This window comes from Orcinus orca, chromosome 19 (assembly GCF_937001465.1).
Source record: "Orcinus orca chromosome 19, mOrcOrc1.1, whole genome shotgun sequence".
Classification (NCBI taxonomy): Eukaryota; Metazoa; Chordata; class Mammalia; order Artiodactyla; family Delphinidae; genus Orcinus; species Orcinus orca.
The window spans coordinates 5,770,474-5,789,592 of NC_064577.1; the positions used below are offsets into that span (position 1 = coordinate 5,770,474).

General features: G+C 60.9%; 2 protein-coding genes across 8 annotated transcripts in view; one reads left to right on the forward strand and one right to left on the reverse strand.

Annotated features, from left to right (window-relative positions):
- Nucleotides 1-9,536, forward strand: part of TP53I13 (tumor protein p53 inducible protein 13) — a 13,324-nt gene extending 3,788 nt beyond the window's left edge. For 2 of the 4 annotated variants that reach the window (XM_049701751.1, XM_004267107.3), the window contains exons 4-7: nucleotides 1,380-1,508; nucleotides 1,645-1,845; nucleotides 1,956-2,511; nucleotides 2,598-2,961. In XM_049701751.1, the coding sequence (XP_049557708.1) occupies nucleotides 1,461-1,508; nucleotides 1,645-1,845; nucleotides 1,956-2,511; nucleotides 2,598-2,710 (918 nt within the window). In that variant the 5' untranslated portion in view covers nucleotides 1,380-1,460 and the 3' untranslated portion in view covers nucleotides 2,711-2,961. Of the gene's footprint in view, nucleotides 1-1,379; nucleotides 1,509-1,644; nucleotides 1,846-1,955; nucleotides 2,512-2,597; nucleotides 2,962-3,208 lie in introns of those variants that run through there. The other 2 variants (XM_033423347.2, XM_049701750.1) reach the window with 2 other exon arrangements.
- GIT1 (GIT ArfGAP 1) lies at nucleotides 3,372-18,916 on the reverse strand. 4 transcript variants are annotated; one of them, XM_033423326.2, is made up of 21 exons: nucleotides 18,576-18,916; nucleotides 12,913-13,046; nucleotides 12,335-12,447; nucleotides 12,108-12,213; nucleotides 11,384-11,601; nucleotides 11,204-11,298; nucleotides 10,825-10,867; nucleotides 8,907-8,933; nucleotides 8,669-8,717; nucleotides 8,127-8,199; nucleotides 7,456-7,553; nucleotides 6,923-7,034; nucleotides 6,661-6,794; nucleotides 6,402-6,554; nucleotides 6,060-6,290; nucleotides 5,916-5,969; nucleotides 5,640-5,726; nucleotides 5,447-5,520; nucleotides 5,155-5,337; nucleotides 4,961-5,024; nucleotides 3,372-4,783 (listed from the first exon to the last, which is right to left on the reverse strand). In XM_033423326.2, the coding sequence occupies exons 1-21, from the start codon at nucleotides 18,625-18,627 to the stop codon at nucleotides 4,571-4,573; spliced, it is 2,313 nt and encodes a 770-aa protein (XP_033279217.1). In that variant the 5' UTR covers nucleotides 18,628-18,916; the 3' UTR covers nucleotides 3,372-4,570. The 4 variants fall into 4 exon arrangements, with proteins under 4 accessions (XP_033279217.1, XP_033279218.1, XP_033279216.1 ...); XM_033423327.2 differs by lacking the exon at nucleotides 8,907-8,933; XM_033423325.2 differs by having other exon boundaries at nucleotides 8,669-8,933; nucleotides 18,576-18,897.
- Between the last annotated feature and the right edge of the window lie 203 nt (nucleotides 18,917-19,119).

The following is a 19,119-nucleotide window of genomic DNA, read 5'->3' on the forward strand; positions in this document are numbered from 1 at the left end:
CTGCTGTGTGACTTTGGAAGTCTCCTGACTTCTCTGGGCCTCATTTTTCTGTAAGAGAGGTTATTAGTAACGTCCCGCCCCATGAGGAGTTAACAAATAGTGTGGGACAGCACTTTGGAAAATAGGAAGCTGTAAGGAGTGTGTGTACCCCAGGTTACCAACCAAACTGTGGGTTCACCTTGTGTGGCTGCCTATTTTCATTGCCAGTGGTTGGATAGCTTCTCTGTCCCTTTGGTTTTCCTTCTGAAATATCTATTTTTTTGATCCTTGTAATAGCTCCAGGCCAAAAGAGCTCATGCCACCCACCTGATTCCTTTTCCCAAACAGCCCTTTCATTCCACTGTTCAGAAACCAGTGGCTCCTTATTTCTCGCCTTATCATGGCCATACTCCCCTGTCTTGTTTTTCAGGCTCTACCTCGTTAAGTAAACCTCATCCAACCCCCCCACATCTTTGGTTCCTCTCATTTTGTTGGTCTGCTCACCACACGTATGAGTTCGAGGCTTATTCCCACCCCTGTACTTTTGCACCTGCTTATTCCCCTCAACACCTGGCGTATCCTGACTTGAAGGGGGCAGCTCCCTGCCCTCCTGCCATCCATCCCCATCCATCTTCAAAACCCAGCATAGGAGTCAGCTCTCTCTTGAGACCTTGCCTGATCATATTAGCCCTTATTTATTGATCACCTTCTCCAAATTTGTGTAATGCTTATAACCTATCTCTTGTAATTGAACAACTAATCACTTTGAGTTTTATTAGTTTGCGCTTTCATTTGCATTAGTTCTGTTCCCCTGAGTTTCCTTTGCATTCCCTGCAAGCGGAGTCCAGGAGTTCTCTTTTGGCATCTCCTACAGCATCTGGCACAAGTGCTGAGCGTTAGGTCAGCTCAATCAAAGAATAATTCATAATTGATGAAGTGTTTCCATCCTGAGATTGTGCACCTGCTGCCTTTGTGCCCTGTATTTGGATGCGTTGGGGAGATGAGATTGAATATATAGATGGGGCAATACATAGAAGAGCTGGTCTCTATTTGGGGGGTGCTTACAGTCTAGACCGGGAACCTGTAGAGCCACCGTGGCAGGTCCAGAGAAATACAGCTAAAGAGTGTGGTCTGAGTCTGGCAGGGTTAACCACGCATGCTGTCACAGAAGTTGTGAGCTTTGAGGGGTGGCAGTGCATGGAGAGGAGGGATGAAAGGAATGCTCAGAGGCAAGAGGGGGTGCATGCCAGTATCCAGGGCCCTTTGTCCTTTCCTGAGCCCTGAAGGTGGAAGGGTCATCTGGCCATCCTGGGAGTCCCTTTAAGTTGGCTCCCCAGGATGGGAGAACTTGGGATTCTTAGGGAGGGACCTGGCTTGATGTCTCCATGCCTTTCCTCCAGGCTGAGGATGTCAGCTTCCTCTACCATCCCTGTGCCCACCCCTGGCTGAAGCTCCAGCTTGCCTTCCTGGCCCACATTTGCATGGCCCAGCCCTTACTGGCCCCTGACTCCAGCCTCACCCAGGATCGGGTGAGTGGTTGCTGAAAGGTGGTTGTCTGGCACTGGCAGGGGCTGCAGCCCCACGTGCAGGGCAAGGGGAATTCAGGGCCTCCTCTTGCTTGCTCCCCATCTTTGTCTTAGCTCTAACAGTTACCTCCTTTCATAGCCCCTGGTACTGGCAGCATGGGGGGTGGCACTGGAGATGGCATGGGTAGAGCCAGCCTGGGCTGCCCACTGGCTGAAGAGGAGGAGGCGGCGGAAGCAAAAGAAGGAGAAAGCATGGTTTCGCTCTGACAGTTTTTCTGGGCCCTATCCCTTGGTGCCAACACCGGGCAGAGGGAGGCTGTGCCGGAGAGGGTGTGTGCAGGTGAGGGGTGCTGGCCAGGCTTGATGGTCATTGGGTTGGTGGCCCAGGGTGGTGGTGTCATTGGGTAATCTGGGCAGGGAAAGGGTGACTGCTGTCTCTTCTCCTCCTAGGCCACGGCTTTGGCCTTTACTCTGCGGAGCTGGAGGCCCCCAGGCGTAGATGTGGCATCTAGAGGGCCTAGGCAGCTCTTCCCTAGTGGTGCCAAGAGGCGTGGGCTGCGGGCTGCCCTTGGTCTCCAGCCCACCCCCTCAGCCCTGAGGTTCCGCTCTGTTTCCCCACGGAGCATGGAGGCCAAGCAGCCTGTGTTGGGACCCCAGGGTGCAAGGGATAATGCCCCATCTGTGCCCACTGGCCCACTGCTGCCTGGGGGGCCTGGAAGCAGTGTCAGCTCCAGGCTAGAGGCTCAGGTGCCCAAAGGGCAAAGCAGCCCAGGGGCCTGTGCCTGTCCAAGTCAGGCTTCCCCGGCCGCTCGGGCAGCAGCGCCTCCGCGGGCAGCCCGGGGCCCCACCCCGCGCACGGAGGAGGCCGCCTGGGCTGCCATGGCCCTGACCTTCCTGTTGGTGCTGCTCACCCTGGCCACGCTCTGCACGCGGCTGCACCGAAACTTCAGGCGTGGGGAGAGCATCTACTGGGAGCCCACAGTGGACAGCCAGGACACAGTGGCTGGTGAGAAGCTCCCCTCCTCACCTGCCCCGCCCCGCCCCGCTCCCGATGGCTTCCCTGCCCTTGACAGCTCCCCACCCTGCCCATAGCGGTGCTGAAGCGGAGGCTGCAGATGCCCCCTCGCCGGGTCAAGCGCTCCCGCCGGAGACCCCTCCTCCCGCCCACGCCGGACAGCGGCCCGGATGGGGACAGCTCCGAGTGACCTAACCCAGCCCTGCCACTGTGGCAGGTCCGGCTCCTCCTCCCGCCGGGAGGCTGCGCCACGTGGACCGCGCGCAGGGCCGCCCCCTGGTGGCCAGATGGCGCAGTCCTGCCTAAGCGTTGTAAAAGGGCTGGTCCTTAGTGTGTGGTTTGCTGGGAGGGATGGAGAAGGGAAAAGGGAGGAGAGAAAAAGGAGCTGTCTCAGCCTCCGTTGCAAAAACTCCGTTTTTCTTATTAAATTATTTTAGTAGAGCCTGGAGTTGAGCTTGTGCATCTGCCACACAGACTCCCTCCCACCCAGGGCACTGTCCTAGGCCATTTGGGTCGTGTTTGATGTAGGGGGTTGCTAGTATCAAGTTGGGCACTCACTGGCCTGTCTCGTCTTGCCAGCCTGGCCTCAGACACTGGGGTTTAGTAACGTGATAGACCCCTCCCACCACCAGGGGTGAGCAGGTGGTGGGGATGGTGGTGGTATTTACTGAAACATTGTTATTTCCAGGACTCCTCTAAGAGATGACAGGGGCTTCCCTTCCCTCAAGTACAGGGGCTGGAAGAGTCGTGGTCTTCACTTGCTTCATACTTTTGCCAGGTTGGTCTTTCTCCGTTTCACGTCTGCCACCTCCCCAATCCCTCCCACAGTTCCCTAAGCATCAGAAAGGGCACATGGTCACTTATTTATTTTTGATACAAATGTACATGACACACATCTTGACACTCAGCCCACCACCACCACCACACAGGTAGAGCCTGGCCCCCGGGGACAGAGGCGGGACGGGGAGAGGAGCTGGTGGGCGCTGCCATCTGCCTCTCAGCCTTCCCAGGCTGCAGCCCAGGCTCCAGGGACCCAGATACTGCAGGCACTGGCCTCTCAGAGGTTACAGGGAGGGGGCTCTCAGCTGAGTCAGGGACCCCGGGGAGCCAGCCCCAGGCTCAGGTGCTCAGTTCTCTGCCCCAACCAGCACAGTTCCCCTCCACAAAGGAGGGGAAGAGAGATGGAGCCAAGTGGTTTTCCTTTTACGTTCATAGTGAAAGGGTATGAGTGGGGGGAACAATGAGGGGAGGCAGAGGGCAGGACCCCAGCTGGTTACCCGGCAGTCCCTGGCCCCAGGATGGGGGGGAGGGGCCAACGCCCAACACGGGTCCCGCTGCTCTGGTCCCCTCACCCCCTCACAAAACTCCAGTCGGGCCAGGCCTCCGGAACGGCACTGCCGCCCCGCACATTCACACGCAGGCACGCAGGGACACTCAGTTACCACAACGTTAAAATTAAGGGGTGGGAGAGAGGAGAGAGAGAAAAAAGACTTTTCCAGTGTTTGTTTGCTGCTGGGGACCCCAGGAGCACAGGTTGGGACCTGTGCCCTAGGCTGGGGCCGTTTGGCATTGAAGGAGAGCAGCAGGGGGCTGGTGGCTACAGGGTGGGGACATCCACAGGTATTATGTACAAGGGGGGATGCCCCCGCTCAGCCCCCAATAGGGCTGGACTGGCTCATGGGGGTGGGGTGCATGTAAGGGAACCACCGCATTTGGAGTGTCCCCACCCGACCCTTTGCTGAGGGTGCCCTAGAGGGCAAGGGGCTGGGAGTGACGCCTTGTAGGCCCCAGCACACTAGAGGGGGAGGGGATGCTATGTACAGGGAGAGGTGCATGGAATGTAGGGGACAGAAGCTCCTGCCACCTCACCTCCCCATCCTTGGGGGCTTGAGGGGGACGGGCACCAGGGCACCTGGCTGCCAGGTGAGAGTGGCAGCACTAAGGGCACTTGTGCCAGCGGCTCTGTTGGGGTGGAGATTAGTGTCTGGAGTGGCCCAGCTCCCATGGCCAGTGAGGTCCCAGGGTGCGGGTGAGGGTGCAGGGAGAGTGGTCACTGCTTCTTCTCTCGGGTGGTGATGGTGACCAGCTGCTTGGCAGCCTTGGCGATGTCGTAGGCGCACTGGATCACCTGCTGAGTCAGCAGCTGGAAGTCCACAGGGGCGCCGGGCTCCGGGGGCACCGTCTTCCGGCACTCGCTCTGCAGCCGGTAGGCGCTGGCGTTGAGCAGCCGCAGGGAGCTGCGCACTGGCTCCAGGGCTGGCCTCTGGAGGGAGGGCAGAGGGAGTCGGGCCTTGGATTTCAAACCACGAGCCATGATATGGCCCAGTGTGTCCATGGCTCCACTCAGGTAGTTGTCAGATCCTCTACACCTGCCCCGCCCTGAGGCCCTGCCCCACCCTGAGGTGCCGCCCAGTCCTGCTCCCCTCTCTGGCCCCTGTACCTTTGGGAAGAGAGAGGCCATCTCAGTCACAGCCAAGTGGATCTTTTCTGAGCACGGCACAAAGCTATGGGGGGAGGGGAGGGTAAATTAGGAGGGCTCTCAGGGAAGGTTCCCAGGGACAGTGGAACACTGGTCCCTCTCTTACCCTCTGCAACACTCCAGAAGTCCATACGAGCCTCCGCCCACCTCCATACCTGTCATGCTTGAATTCCTGGGCAGCCCGCAGTAATTCCTGAATGTTCTTGGTGACCTGCTCCGTCTTCAGGATGACATCCTCTGTGCTGGGAAGCCCAGGGTCGAGGTCTCCATCCAGGCTTTCTAACTCCGGGTGGAAGTCCTCTTCCTTGCCCAGCTCTAGAAACCTCTTCCCTTCCAGGCTGGGGTTAGAGAGGAGAGAGGGAGGCATTCCAGCCATGAGGCCGCTTGCCTACACCCTCACAGACGCTCAGGGGCCACTCACCCCCCCCCCTCCCCCGGGTGCCTCACCCCAGCAGCGGGTCCCCACTTTGCGTGTTCTCATAGTCACTGTCCGCTCCGCTACCATGGCGGGAAAGCTTGCTCTGGAGGGGTACAGGGAAGGGGTGGCAGGTAAGGTGCACGGTCACAGACCCCCCGCCCATCACCTCCCAAGCACACATCTCACTCAGCCCATCCCTCTGGCCTTGGGGATGCACATTACCGAGTGGCGGCTTCCTTCCTGGGAGCACGACAGCAGTGGGGAGGAGGGAGTGAAGGGCACAGCTGAGGCCGACACCCCCTTCCGGACCTGAAACCCAGGCAGGGCTGGAGTCAGTCTCCTCCTCCCCCCCACCCACCTTGCGGCTTCCCTGCAGTGAGGCTGGGACCATGTGTGTCTAGTCATCCCTGTGCCCAGCGTCCAGCATAGAGCCTGGCACCTGCTGGGGCTCACAACCTATTTGTGGGAACGGACCCACCTCCCTCAGGCCCTGCTTACCCGGTAAAGGCCAGCAGGGACGTGCACTGAATAGATGGCGTCATCCTCCAGCTCCTGGGGGTGGCACAGTGGGCGTCATGGAGGGCCCTGCAGTGGTCCCAGCCCCGTCTCCACCCCCCACCCCGAGGCCCGTAGGCAGCTCACGGTGCTGTGGAAAGGCTGGAGCCGGGTGGTGAGTTCATCCCCAGGCGGGCCTCCAAAGGGCTTCAGGGCAGAGCCCGGTTCATACATGGAGAAGGCCTGGCGGTCTCTGCGGTGGGTGCTCCCCCCAGGCCCCATGGGCGCGTGCTCCGCTCGTTCGCTGGGGAGTGGGGCTGTGGGCACTGGCCCTGGCGGCTGCCGGATCTGCAAGTTCTCGGCCTGCAGCTTGTGGATCTGAGAGCGAGAGTGGTGTCAAGACACTCCGGATGGTCCAGGCAGCTCCACCACCTCCAGGAGGGGGTAACTCCTCCCCGCACTGGGGCCCTGGGAGGCCCCCATCCTCACCTCCCGCTGCAGCCTCCGGAGCTCATCACTCAAGCTGCTGTTGACTTTCATGAGCTGCTGCACCTTTGCCTCGGAGGCAGCCAGGGCCTTCTTGAGCTCCAGGTACTCCTGCAGCGTCACGGCCCCATCCGACAGGTCTGAGGAGTCCATGCTCTGCAGAAGGAGATGTGAGCTGTCAGTCCCCTTGTCCCCGAGGCCCGACCTACGAGAGGATGGAGCAGGGCCTTGGTGGAGGCGTGGGGAGGGGCAGCGCTCAGACCCGAGCACGGTTGTTCCGAGTGGCACCGGCGCTGCGCAGGGGCTCCTGGTCTGTGTCCTCGTCCGAGGCCACGCTGTCATAGTCGTGCTGGTCGTCCAGGTCACTCTGGCTCCGCACAGACAGCTCGAGGTTGTCTGAGGGCACAGGCCTGTCACTCAGGGCTCACACGGCCCATCTACCATGCCACCCCCAGAAGGGAGCCATGAGAGAGAATATCCTGGAACAGTGCCCACCACCGCGCCCCCATCCACGCCCTTCCCACCTGTGGGGCTGCTCAGGCTCTTGCCCTGCTGTCTCCGCTTGGCCTCACTGAGAATGTCGATGATCAAGGTGGCAAACTCTCGGGCATTAAAGCGGGCCAACTTCTGTCGCCCCTGAGAGGCAGAAAGGGCCAGGCCGGTGTGAGAAAGCCCTTAGGGCTGACACACAGAGATGGGGACAAAGCAGCCAGGCCGTCTGACAGTTGACTTAACCACTAAACGTGCCAGACCAGCTCGCCGGGCCAGGGCAGGGGGTGGGGAATGACACAGATTCGGGGTGCCTAGGGGAGCTCTCAGGAAGAGGCTGGAACACCTCCCCAGGGGGCTGCTCACCAAATGCTCCAAAGAACAGCCTCCTCCCCATCCCCAAATCCCAGAGCCAGCGGGGCCAGGGAGAGGCCGCAGCCAGGAGTGGGGAAGACTCGGCCCAGACAGCAGCCTGCCAGGAAGGGCAGGACCCATAGAGCTGGTGACCCCAGGAGGGGAGATCATCGCCCCAGCTCCCCCCACCCCGCCCCCGGTCCAGCCCACTCACCTGATTCCGCGTGGCTGAGTATTCAGGGTTAACGGGCAGGAAGGGTACGGCACTGCGCTCCGTCACCAGGGTGCTGTGGTTTTGGGTTGCCAGCCACACTGGGGGGGAGGGGCAGGGAGCGGATGGTCTGCGGTGGCCAGGCCCACGGGGTGGAGGTGGGAAAGCGAGGAGCACAGCCTTCCGAGCTCCTCCCCATGCCCACCGAGTGTTGGTGTTCAAGAAAGGGGTGGTCTCCGGACAGGGGAAGTAAGGCTGGGTCAGGGAGAGGCCGGTTGGGGACTGACAAACAGAACAAGGCAACTCCCTCCCGCCAGCCCCTGCCAACTGGGAGTTTGGGCTGGAATCTGGCTGTGGCCAGGAAGAAGGGATGTAGGGGGCGGAGTGGGACTGGGGAGAGAGCCAAAGTGGGAGGCCGCCAGCGCAGAGGAGCCCCAGTCCAGGGCGCTAGGGGGAGGAGCAGGCTGGCCGCGTCCAGCTCAGCATGCTCTGCCTGCTGGGCTGGGCTCACAGCTGGCCGGGGCTTACGTGCAGGCCTGCCGGGCAGACCAGCCCCCCGTACCTCTTCCTAGTCCCAGTAAAAGGACCCCAGAGCCACACCAGGTCCCAGCCCCTCCCCAGCAGGCAGGCGCGCTGTCCCCTCTGCCCAAGACTTCGATCCCCTCCCGGCTCACCAGCGTCATTTTCTCTTCGATCCACCTCATCATACACGTCCATGGCAAGTTCCTCAAAAAGCCGGTTGCTGAGCTGGAGGCGGAGACGGGGACCCAGGCTTTGTCAGATCAACTGGCCCCCCAGTGCCAAGCAAGCCAGCTCACCAGGATCTTAGAAGATGTCGAAAACGATTTGTGTGTCCCTTGTGCCGCCCAGCCCTCCCCCCAGTCTCAGAACTGGCAACTGGGGTAGGGGTCTGCCTGCCAAGCTCCGAGGTGGGAGAGGCAGAGGGAGACCAAAGCAGACTGGTTAGTGCCCAGGTAGCTAGAGATGCGCCTCGTGCCCTGGGAGCCTTAGGAGGGCAGAGCCAGGGTCAAAGGCGAGGGGTGCAGAGGTGGAGGACAGGTGACTGAGGAGACTAGAGTGAGGGGCAGGTCCAAGACTTGGAAGAGGGCACCAGGTCAGAGAAGGGGGGAGCCGTCACAGGGACAGCCGTCGCAGGGACGGGGGCAGGTCAGAGATGGAGGGCAGCTCCAAGCCTTAGGGGCCCGAGGAGACTCACCGCCTGCAGCTTCTTCTTGGCAGCTTTGGCCAACTCGGACAGGTCTAGGCTGTGGACGAAAGAGGGAGACGGGATGGGGAAGAGGGGAGGGGCCAGATGTGAGCGGTGGCCAGGCCCCTGCCAGTGACCTCCCAAACATGCAGGGATCCCAGGGAGATGACACCCCAGGTGCTGCACACCGAATGCCTCCCTGCCCCACCAAACCTCCAGAGCCTGTCCCCGAGCAGGCACCATATACCTCTGAGACATGCACTTTTGCCGAGATCTAAGTCCAGAGGAAGGCAGCAGAGGGAAGAACAGGACAGAGGCAGCAATTACCCAGGAGCAGGGCAGCAAACGCCTTCCCACGTCAAGCTCAGACCCGTCGCCGTGCACACACCAGACCCAGAGTGTACCAAGCCCAACTCGTCTTCCCCCCAGCCCCTCCTCGGCCGGCTCGCTCTTCCTCTCAGTGACCCACCGCACCAGCGGCAGCTCCTGGGGGTCACCTGCAACCTCCCTCAGCCTCAAGCCCTAGCCAGGCTTTCCCCAGGTTCTGCCATTCCATCCTCCTGCCTGGTCTTTTGCAACATTTCTTCACCCATCTTCCCGCTTCCAGTCTTGCCCCTGCACCCCTTTATTCACCCAGAAGCCAAGGTATTTTTGACACATCTGGCTGCGCTACCCCTCGCCTTTAGAACTTTTCAATAGTAACAGGTTATGTATGGCACACTTCAACAAAAAGCTCACTTAAAAATATGCTAGGGAATTCCCTGGCGGTCCAGTGGTTAGGACTCGGTGCTTTCACTGCTGGGGGCCCAGGTTGGGGAACTAAGATCCCGCAAGCCACGCGGTGCGGCCAAAAAATAAACGAAATAAAAACGCTAAATGCTTTGCAGGCACTATCTTATTTAACCCTCTCAGAAGCCCAGAAAGATAGGTACAGTCACCCTTATTTCCAGGAGCAGTAACTAAGGCTCAGAGAGGTTAAGGAGGCTGCCTGAAGCCACACAGCCAGTAAGTGGCAGAGCAGACTCCACACGACCGTGTTGGAACCTCTCTGCTCCTGGGGTGGTCTCAGCGCTTGTCGGGGCTCAGGACCGGCCACTCTCTTGCCCCGTCTCTCTTCCAGTCTTGCTCCTGGGATTCCCTGCCTCTCACATGCTTCAGCTACACAGTCTGCCTGTAGTTCCTGGCACAGCATTTCTGACGTCTATGCCTTTGCCTCTTTTGCTGCACTCCCCACAATGGACTACAACTGACTAGGGTGCCTCTCCTCTTGGCTGTGACCTCCTTAAGGGTAGGGATCACGCCTGAGTTACCTCTGGGTCCAGCGGCAAGAACAGCTGGCACTGGGAAGGTGGTCGGTTAACATTTCATTGAGAACACGTTTACAACACACACGCAAGCAGGCAGACACATCAGGCAAAATCAGACCAGAAATGTAGCGGGGTGTCTTGGGGTCTCAGCAGAGAGATCTGGGCGTTCAGGGATCCGAGGTGCCCAGGTCTGACCATCCCCATCTGGCCACACTGGCTTCTGGAGAGGGAGGGAGCCTCCTCTCCAGATCCAGGCCAGCAGGCACAGCTTGGCCATCGCGGGCAGCCACCAGGTGGCGCTAGCATCCATCTTGTGAGCTGGGTGAGCATCCCCCCACCCCACCCCCCACCCCCACCCCGAGCCTGAGCTCCTCGGGCCTCTTGGATAAGAGGCAGAAACACCTCTACTGGCCTTGGGCCCGCAGCCCCTGCCCAATTTTGGCCTGGCAGAATCCCAAAGTTAGTCAAATTCCCGGGGCCCACCACCTTTTCACTGAAGAGCAAAAATTTGTCTAAAGATTTTACAGTTGGGGTCAGTGCCACTGGGAACAGAACTCAGTGATCCGCTGCTCCTAGGGGGGCTGCTTCTGGTACTCAAACCCCATGTGCTTGACAGCCATGGGGGTTAGGCTGTGCTGGCCGTGTGCTGAGTCAACATTTCTTACCTGCCTTGGGGCCCAGCATTAGGGAGTGAGGACTGGACTGCGATATGCTTGTGCCTCCAGCCCCGAAGGGGAATGGGGGTGGGGGTCCCAGGCCCCTAAGGCTGAAGAGTTGGGGGGTGGGGGCGGCTCTGGGGGTCTGGCACCCACAGGGCATCCAGCCGCCTCTGGGAAGGGGTGTCAGGTGGGCACTCACCTGTCTGCCATCTGTGGGATGATGTAATGCCCATTCCTGTGATCTGAATAAAAATAAAAATGCCAAGTCACTGGTGCTGGGTGGCCTTAGCAGCTGGGAGCCCACCTCACTGCCACGAGCAGGGCTTGGCACCCAGAAGTGACAGGGGAAGGGAGGAGGGCAGGCCACCCCCAAGAGCCCTGGGAACTGGCTGGAAGTTATGCCCACCCCCACTCCCTACCCCAACATGCTGCAGCCCAGAGCCTGCAGCAATTTCACAGGAGCCAGTTGCCTAGCAACGTTGTTCCCCAGCCGGCTTTGTCACCATGGCACCTGCTGCTGGGGTGTGTCTGGGTCCCACCTGCCTGGCCCAGCCAAGCCTGCCCCACACACTGCTCACCCGGCTTGCGTCCACAGAGGTAGAAGGCCAACCGGTCAGTGAGCTCATACTGGCACTCGACTAGCCTTTCCGCCAGCTCATGGTGCCCCGCCTGCCTGTGGGGAGGGGGCATGGCTCAGCCCTACAGCCGCAGCCCGCTCCCCACACCCACCTGAGCCTCACCCTTCAGCGGACCCTCACCTGGCATAGTCAATGGGTGTGCGGCCGTTAACATCAGGGGAGCCAGGGTCAGCCCCGTACACTACGAGAAGCTCGGCCTGCAGCGTCTGCCCTGCCTTGGCAGCCACATGCAGCGGTGTGGTGCCCTTCTCTGGGTGGAAGAAGTTGGCCTGGGCACCCAGGGACAGCAGGCGCAGACACGTCTCCAGGTTTCCCGTCCGCACGCTCGAGTGGAGTTGCTGTGAGGAGCAGAGTGTGCCACAAACGGGTGTGGGGGGGCCCCTCCCACCTCCAGCGGCCCCTGGTCCAGGCCCGCCTGGGACTCCTACCAGCTCCAAGGGGCCCAGCTGGAGTTAGGCTGTCGAGGAGACAGAGGGCTTCCCACTAGGAGTTCATGCCAATTAATCACAGCTGCAGTCAGTCACCACCTACCACAGCTGTTAACTCTGTGGTAGATGCTATTTCTTTCCCATTTTACAGATAAGGAAACCGAGGCTCTGGGAGGCTCAGAAACTGCCCAGAGTTTTCTGCCTTTCGGGCGGCAGCTGAAGAATTTTAGCCTCGTGTGTCCACTTGGGAGCGGAGGGGCCTTATTCACACGCGGCCTGACCACGCAATCTCGTCCCTCCACCATGCCCACCATGCTTGCCTGACCTGGCTGCCTTGGGGGCCTAGGGCTCAGTGGTGATGGCACTGTGGGTGAGGAGAGGAGAGGCCCAGCCCTCCGCTGTGGGGCCCCGCAAACCTTGCTGAGGTCCTTGGCAGTGACTCCGTCGTCATCCCGGCAGGGCAGCTTGTGCACAAAAGCCAGCATCTGGTACTTGGCTCTGATGAACTCTGACTTGATGGGGCTGCATGGAGCACGCAGGAGGAAATGGGGAGCAGAGCGGGAGAGGCCAGTTGCCCAGCGACCTCCCAGGCTCCTGCCCCTGAGCGCACAACCTCAGCCACCACCCCTCGAGCCCGACTCACTGGACTTTGTCTTGGGGGTTGGCTTTGCGCCGGCCGCTCTGCACCTGCGCGGGGTCCAGCAGGGAATGCTCCCAGATGGAGTTGGCCCCGTTGCTGGCGAGTGTGTGCACCATCTGTAGGGAAGAGGTGCCAGAGTGAGAATGCCCACTGCGCGCTGGGGAACACCTCCGAGCACCAGGCTGGACACAGTACTAAAAGGCCTACTGTGTGCCTGGCACCGCTGCACCCCTACCCAGTCAGGCCATCCCAGCCAAGGATGCGGGTCCTGCTTAGCACTTCGGGTGACATGGTGGGCACACCAAGGCTCTGAGACGTTAAACTCAACACTACATGGCCAAGCTACTAGGTGGCAGAGCTGGGGTGAGAGCCCAGGTCTGTGTGACTCCGGTCCTGGAAGCCTCCTCTCCGTGTGGGCCAGCGCCCGGGTGGAGAGGGTCAGGATTGGGTTTTGCCCTGGGTGGGTGCTGCCCCGGGAAGCTGCAGGATCCAGACAGCTGTGTATGTGGGTGCGGGGGGGAAACGTGCCAGCGCTCAGCACACGCTACGGGGAAGGAAGCACGGCCCAGCACAGCCCGTACCTGCAGCAGAGTGGGGGGCCAGGCGCTGTGGCGAAGGTGCTTGACGATGGAGATGTGGCGTCCCAGGCTCCGGTGCACACTGCAGCACTCGTCACACACCAGCACACCCCTGCTGATGGAGGCCCAGCCGGGGTCTGCCGGGGTGGGGGCAAGGGTCAGCCACAGCCAGACACGGGCGAGGCCTCCTGAACACCGCCCTGGGCCCGCACTACGCTTAGAACTCCACGCACATTTGCTCACTCAGTCCCCCAAGGCTCTGGGAGCTGGACCAGCGATGAGGACGCTGAGCTCTGGAGGTGGGAGGGACTCCCATCAGAGCCAAGCCCTTTCCTACAGGTCTTTGCCCCTCTGGGGAGGTGTGGTCCCCAGGGCCTACTCAGCGGGCAAAGCTTCCTGTCCTGCAGCCACTGCGACCAGTTCCACAGCCTTTCCCCAGGGAACAAGGCTGCCACCCTAGCCCTGCCCCAGGGAGGCAGAAGTCCCCAAGGACTGCACGCCACACATCTCTAGGCACTCCTGTGTCCGGATCAGTGCCACATTTCTCCTACACTCAGGCTTCTTTTAGAACCACTAGTTCACCTGCCTGACCCATCACACCCCTCTGAGGGCTCCCGCCTCTGTCCTCATCCTGGCAGGTAAGAGCCCCTTTCATGACCGAGTCTCCTGACACCACCAGTGATGGGGTGAGCTGGAGCCCCTCTTAAGGGGGATGGAGAGAGCAAAGGAACTAACACTGACTGAGTACCCACTGTGTACCAGTTGGGTGCTGTAAGTACGGTACCTCTAATGACTGTCAGGCAAGGTGGGAAATGCTACCCCTGCTTTACCAATGAGGAATCAGTGTCTCAGAGAGGTTAGGGTGCTTATTCAAAGCCACACAGCTAATGAGTGGGATTGCTGGGATGTGAACCCAGGCATTTAGACGCTGGAGACCATGCCATGTCCACACCAGCTGCTGTTGCAGCCCCAAGTGGGCGAGGGCCATGGGAGCCACTCTCCACTCCTTGGGGAGAAATGAACTTTAGAAGCAAGAAGGGGGACCAGAGCAGGATGGGAACTCCTGGGGTCCTTCTCCAGGGCAGGGGAGATGCCACCCATCCCAGGCCCCTTGGGAGAGGGGGAGGAGACAGCTGCATACAGCTCAGGCTGCAGAAAGGTCACGGGGGAGAAAGCAGCCATTGTGTGCCACTGGAGAGTGGGGGCAGGGAGCCGCTCTCGCAGGACACTGTGCTCTGCCCAGGCCCCCGGCCTGTCTCACGAAGCCCCGTCCTGGCGGGGGGTGAGGGGGTGGGGACTGGCTCTCTGCCTCGCCCCTAGTGCTCATGTTGTCCAGAGCGGCCCCCACCAGGGGAGGGGACAGGCTTGGGGTAATGAGAGCCTCTCCAACCAGAAGGCAATTCTCAAACCCTTCCCTGCAAGGACTTCTACCAGTGTTCGCCAGAGAACTGTGAGGAAACTGAGTCAGGATACAGCCTGAGCTCTGCCGTGGTGAGTGTCCCCTCCATGGCATGGAAACAGGAGGTGAAAGGAGGAGGGCTCAGTTCTTTGGGTCTGGACTTCTTTAGGGATCCCCCCAACACAGGGCAGAGGGATGCAGGAGGTACCGGCCATACACCTTCCTCGGAGGCTGAGGGGCCCACGAGGAAAGGACCCGCCATCTGTGCCAAGAGGGGGAGCCCTAGAGCAAACTTTAGTGTTGGCTTTACCCAAACGGTGAGGCCCCCCCAGGCATGTAAAGCTCCTTTCCCCCCCACCCCCAAACACCACTGGGTCAGGGGTCTGCCTGCCAGCCCCCTCCGCCAGCCCAGGCAGGAAGCTGGAAATGACGCAGCCTGAATTCCTCTTGTTGAAATGGTGGGGTTTCCTGTCAGGAGGGAGCCGCCCAGGCCAGGATCATAAATGGGCAGCTCTAAGGCCTCCACCCCAAGCCCGTGGCCCTACCGGAGAAGCCAGACCTGGGAAGGCTGGCCAGATATCCAGGGCCAGACCAGACATGGTGAGCCCCTGAATGAGGCAGTGACCAGGATCTGGGGAAAGGGGTCCAAGGCTCTGCTCGGCACTCCCCCAGCCTGGGGGAGGGGTTCTCCCTCTCTTCCACGGTGACCTGAAATAGGAAGGGTGGGCAGGGGACACTGTCCTGGTCTGGGGCACACTGGTGCCAGCTCAGTTCTGGATGACACAGATGGGTCACCTTACTACCTACTCCCTATGTCCAAGGGGCCTGGGCCTACCCAAGCAGGAGCCCCCAAGGCCCACCTAGGCCAGTTCCTAAGCCAAAGGGCCAGGAAGGGTTTCTGAAAGTCAAATGGCTACTGTAATTTAAGGTTAAGGGACCCTTGCCCCCAAATAGGCTTCCAGGACCAAACTCAGGGCAGAAGGGTAGGGGGCAGAAGGGTTAGGGGATGTGGTCTCCTCCTCAGTACCCTGCCAACCTTCCCCCTGGGCTTCTGCCTCAGTCGTGGGGTGGGGGGGCATCTGGTACGTGTGAGCAAGTGGCAGGAGGGGTCCTGGGATAATGTTCACCAGCACCAACCCCATGGAGGCCTCTATTAAGGTGAATACGTGTCACCACCCAAAGCCACTGGTGACCTCCAGGGCCCGGAGCCAGCCTCTTCTTATCTAGGGACCAGACCCTCACTAGACAAGAGGGAGAAGCCCACCATCTTGAAAGCAGGCAAGAGTAATCCATGGGGACAGAGGTCAGAATGGCGGTTGCCTCTGGGGGGTGTTGACACAAGAAAGCCCTATAAGGTGATAGGAATGCTCTACCTCTTGATCGGAGTTGTGGTTACACAAGTATATACACAGGTAAAAACTTATCAGGCTGAACAGTAAGATAAAGGCACTTTGCTGTACATAAGTTATACCTCAGTAAAAGAGGAAGCCCATCACTCACCCCACCCCATAATCTACATTATGAAGACAAATGAGCCTGCAGGTTCCCAAATGTCCCTAGCTGGTGGCCAGCCTTGCTCACTCAAGGTGCCTGCAGGATGGGCATCTTGAGGTCTTCACGCCTGTGCCTGGGGCTGCCAAAGTGGGAAGGCTGCCTGAAGGCCTGTGGTGTGAGGCGCAGGCCCATGACAGAGAAGCCAGGACTGTGCGGCAGGGTGAGTGGAGGGGCAGGAAAACGTTCTCCAGGGTTCCCCGACCCCTGGCCCTCTCCTGGATTCCCAAGGCTGGCAGGGACACAGACGGTGCCTAATGAGGTGGCACCAGCTGCCAGAGCAGCCATGCTATGCCCAGCCGTCTCACAGCATACTCACACTTGTCCCGTGTGCCCAGGCCTGTGAGCAGAGGGAGGACAGGGCCCTTCTGGGTCAGGCTGCATCTTACCTTTCACCTCCATGACCCTGCAAATCAACCAACCACACAAAGGCCACGACCCCATTCCTAGGGCTGGGACTGCAGGGCTCCTATCACAATGAGAAGCCTACGACTTTGGGTAGGAAGCATACACCAAGGAGGTGGCTCTGGACCTGGGCTCCAAACTGCTGGTTTCCCTCAAGCCTCTTACCTGGGCTGCTACAGGTCCCAAACTGAAAATGCCACGCCATGCATCATAGGGTCGGGGTGTGGGGTAGCCCCAAAGAGTCAGCTGGGGTCCTGAGAAGCATCCAGACACTTGAAGAATGCCTGCGATGTGCCAGACACCATGCTAGGTGCTGGGGTGGGGGGATGAGCAAGACTTCATCAGCACCCCGCATGCCCCACCACTGACCTCACCACCTGCCTCTTCCTGATCTGTATTCTGGATCAGAGGAAAAGCAGACTCCAGAGGGGCACAAATGGCTCTGTGGGATGAGGACTGGGGGTGGGAGCTGGGCACCCCAACACAACAGATACACACCACTCCTGCCCATGCCCACTGGACATCCAGAGGCTTCCAGCCAAACAGTCAAATGCAGCAGAGAAAGGACAACTGCCTTGCTAATGCTGCCCAGTGTCCCCCTGGCCCAGAATCAGGACCACAGACTTGGAGGTGGAACAGTCCTCAAAAACCATTTCTACTCCAACTTCTTTGCCTCAGAGTTGAGGAAACTGAGACCCAGAGTGAGGAAAGTCTTGCCATGAGTCACAGAGTAAGCTGGAAACAAAGACAACACCAAAATCCAGGCTTCCCTGATAAAGTGTTTACTAAGCAACCCCCTCCCAGTCCTACCTGCCCTCCCCCACTGCTACGTCTGCCCAGCAGAGGTGCAGGACAGCCTCGGACAGACAGACAGAAGGCAAGCTCTCCTCCCAGCCCGTCCATCCCCAGACCTGTCTGCAGCTGGGGTAAGGAGAGAGTTTCTAACTAATCAGGGGTAGGGACACCCCTTCTCTCCTCCCCTCGCCCCCCCCCTCAGATAGTTTCTTCAAGGCCCTCTAGACCATGACATGCCCTGAGAGGAGGCCTCAGGGTCAAAACCACCCAGATCACCGTGCCTCTGCCAGGCACCCACAGTTCCCTGTTGGGGTCCTGGTCCTGTCCAAAGGGTGGCTGCAAGTTACGGGCCCACAAAACAGCACCCCACACTCTCACACTTATTTTGTGCCCAGAGGTTCACAGACAACTCCACCCTCCCCCGAGCCTGCCCAGAGGTCTCCCAGGGAGATGGCGCCTTTTCTAAAAAGAAGCCGGTCAAGGGCCAGGTCTTTCCTTTCCCCAGGCCAGCTGCTGAGCCCCATCACTGGCAGTGTCCTCCCACATCAGAATGGAGCAGCCTCTCTGGGTCACTGATCCTCACTTCCTCAGTAGGTCGGGGGTGGGGTGGGGTTTACATCAGCCTGGACCTGACTCTGCTGGGAAGGAGAAGGGAAACACCACAGTAAATATAGCCAAGAGGCAGGCCAGGAAGCCAGGTGGATCCCAGGAATCTAGGCACCCCTCGGCACTGCTCCCTACCCATTTCTGGCCAGACTGGGCTAGGGGATGGGGAGGTGTCTGTGCCCAGGCTGGGGTAACGCCAAGCCCACCTTCCAAGTAGGCCTTACTGGAACCCAGTAAAAGCTGTCTCGTTGCTCCCAGTCACCAGGCCTGGGGACGCCTCGGGGGAAGATGCCCAGGCTCGTGGTGGCCCTGAACACCAGGCCCTGCGAGGAGCCTTGGGAACCCGGGGCAGGGAGTCCTAGGAGTAGCCACCCCGTCATCTGCTCCCGAGGAAACAGTATCCAGGCCCCCCTGGCCCATCTGCCCAGCTCTCTGCCCCTTGCCCTCCGCCACCCCGCGGGCGCGCAGACCATGCGAGCAGCAGGTGCAAGACGCGGGGGTGGCACTGAGATGACACAAAACCACACTCGCCCCCACCTCCTAAACCCGGCCGGCCTCTGCCACAGCCCTCCTGCCACCCCAGGCTGGCGCTTCCGTTTGGATACTGAGATGGAAGGGGGGGCAGCCAGCTGCCCTCCTCCCTCACACTGAGGGGTGGGAGGCGGCGCCGGTAATGTCCTTCCTCGCCGGTCCACGGACGCGAGGAAACAGCGGCCCCCCAGGCCTCCCTCCCGCCAAGGACGCGGCTCCGCAGTGGCCCGGGCGGGGGCCGAGACCGGAGGCCGGAGGCCGCAGCCCCCGGCCCGGCCCCGCCCCGCCCTCCGGCCCCGCAAAGCGCTCCCGCCAGGCCCCGGCGCCCGCCCGGCGGTGCCTCGGTGAGCGGTCCCGCCCCCGGCCCGGCCCCGCTTACCCGGGGCGCTGCAGTCCGCACACACCTCCGCTCGCGGCCCCTTCCGGGACATCCTCAGCGGCGACGCGGCCGCAGCCCTCTGGGCCAGCGTGGGGGGCGCGGGCGGCGGGCCCGGGCGGCGACGGCCCCTGCAGCCCGGCCCAGCTCCGGCAAGGCCTCGGCTAGGCTCCGCGAGCCCGGCCAACCGTCCGCCCCCGAGGCTGGCCCGGAACCCGCCGTGCCCGCCCGCCCGCTCGCCCTCGGGCGCCCTCCGCCCCGCACCGCCCCGCGCCGCCCCGCGCAGCCCCTCCGCCGCTCGCCGCTCTCTCTCTCCGCCCCCTGCGCGGCTCCCGGCCGCTCCTGCAGGAAGCGGCGCAGGCCCGTCCCACCGGGGGAGGGGCAGACTGCACACCCGCCCCGCCGCCAGGCCCTGCCTGCCGCGCCTCCAGGAGAAAGGAAGCCGAGAGCGCGGGCGGGAGGGGGCGGGGGCGCTTAAAGGGGCCACGGCCGCCGCAAGGCCAGAGCCGGCAGTGCCTCCTACGGCCCAGGCCTCGGCTCCGGCGCA

Bases quoted from the DNA above. Each gene is read 5' to 3' on its own strand.
- GIT1 (XM_033423325.2), bottom strand. From the start codon at position 18,627: ATGTCCCGGAAGGGGCCGCGAGCGGAGGTGTGTGCGGACTGCAGCGCC. The intron at 13,047-18,575 runs GTAAGCGGGGCC...CCACCCCGGCAG, and splicing joins TGCGGACTGCAGCGCCCCGG to ACCCCGGCTGGGCCTCCATC. The intron at 12,214-12,334 runs GTGAGTCGGGCT...TGCTCCATGCAG, and splicing joins AACCCCCAAGACAAAGTCCA to CCCCATCAAGTCAGAGTTCA.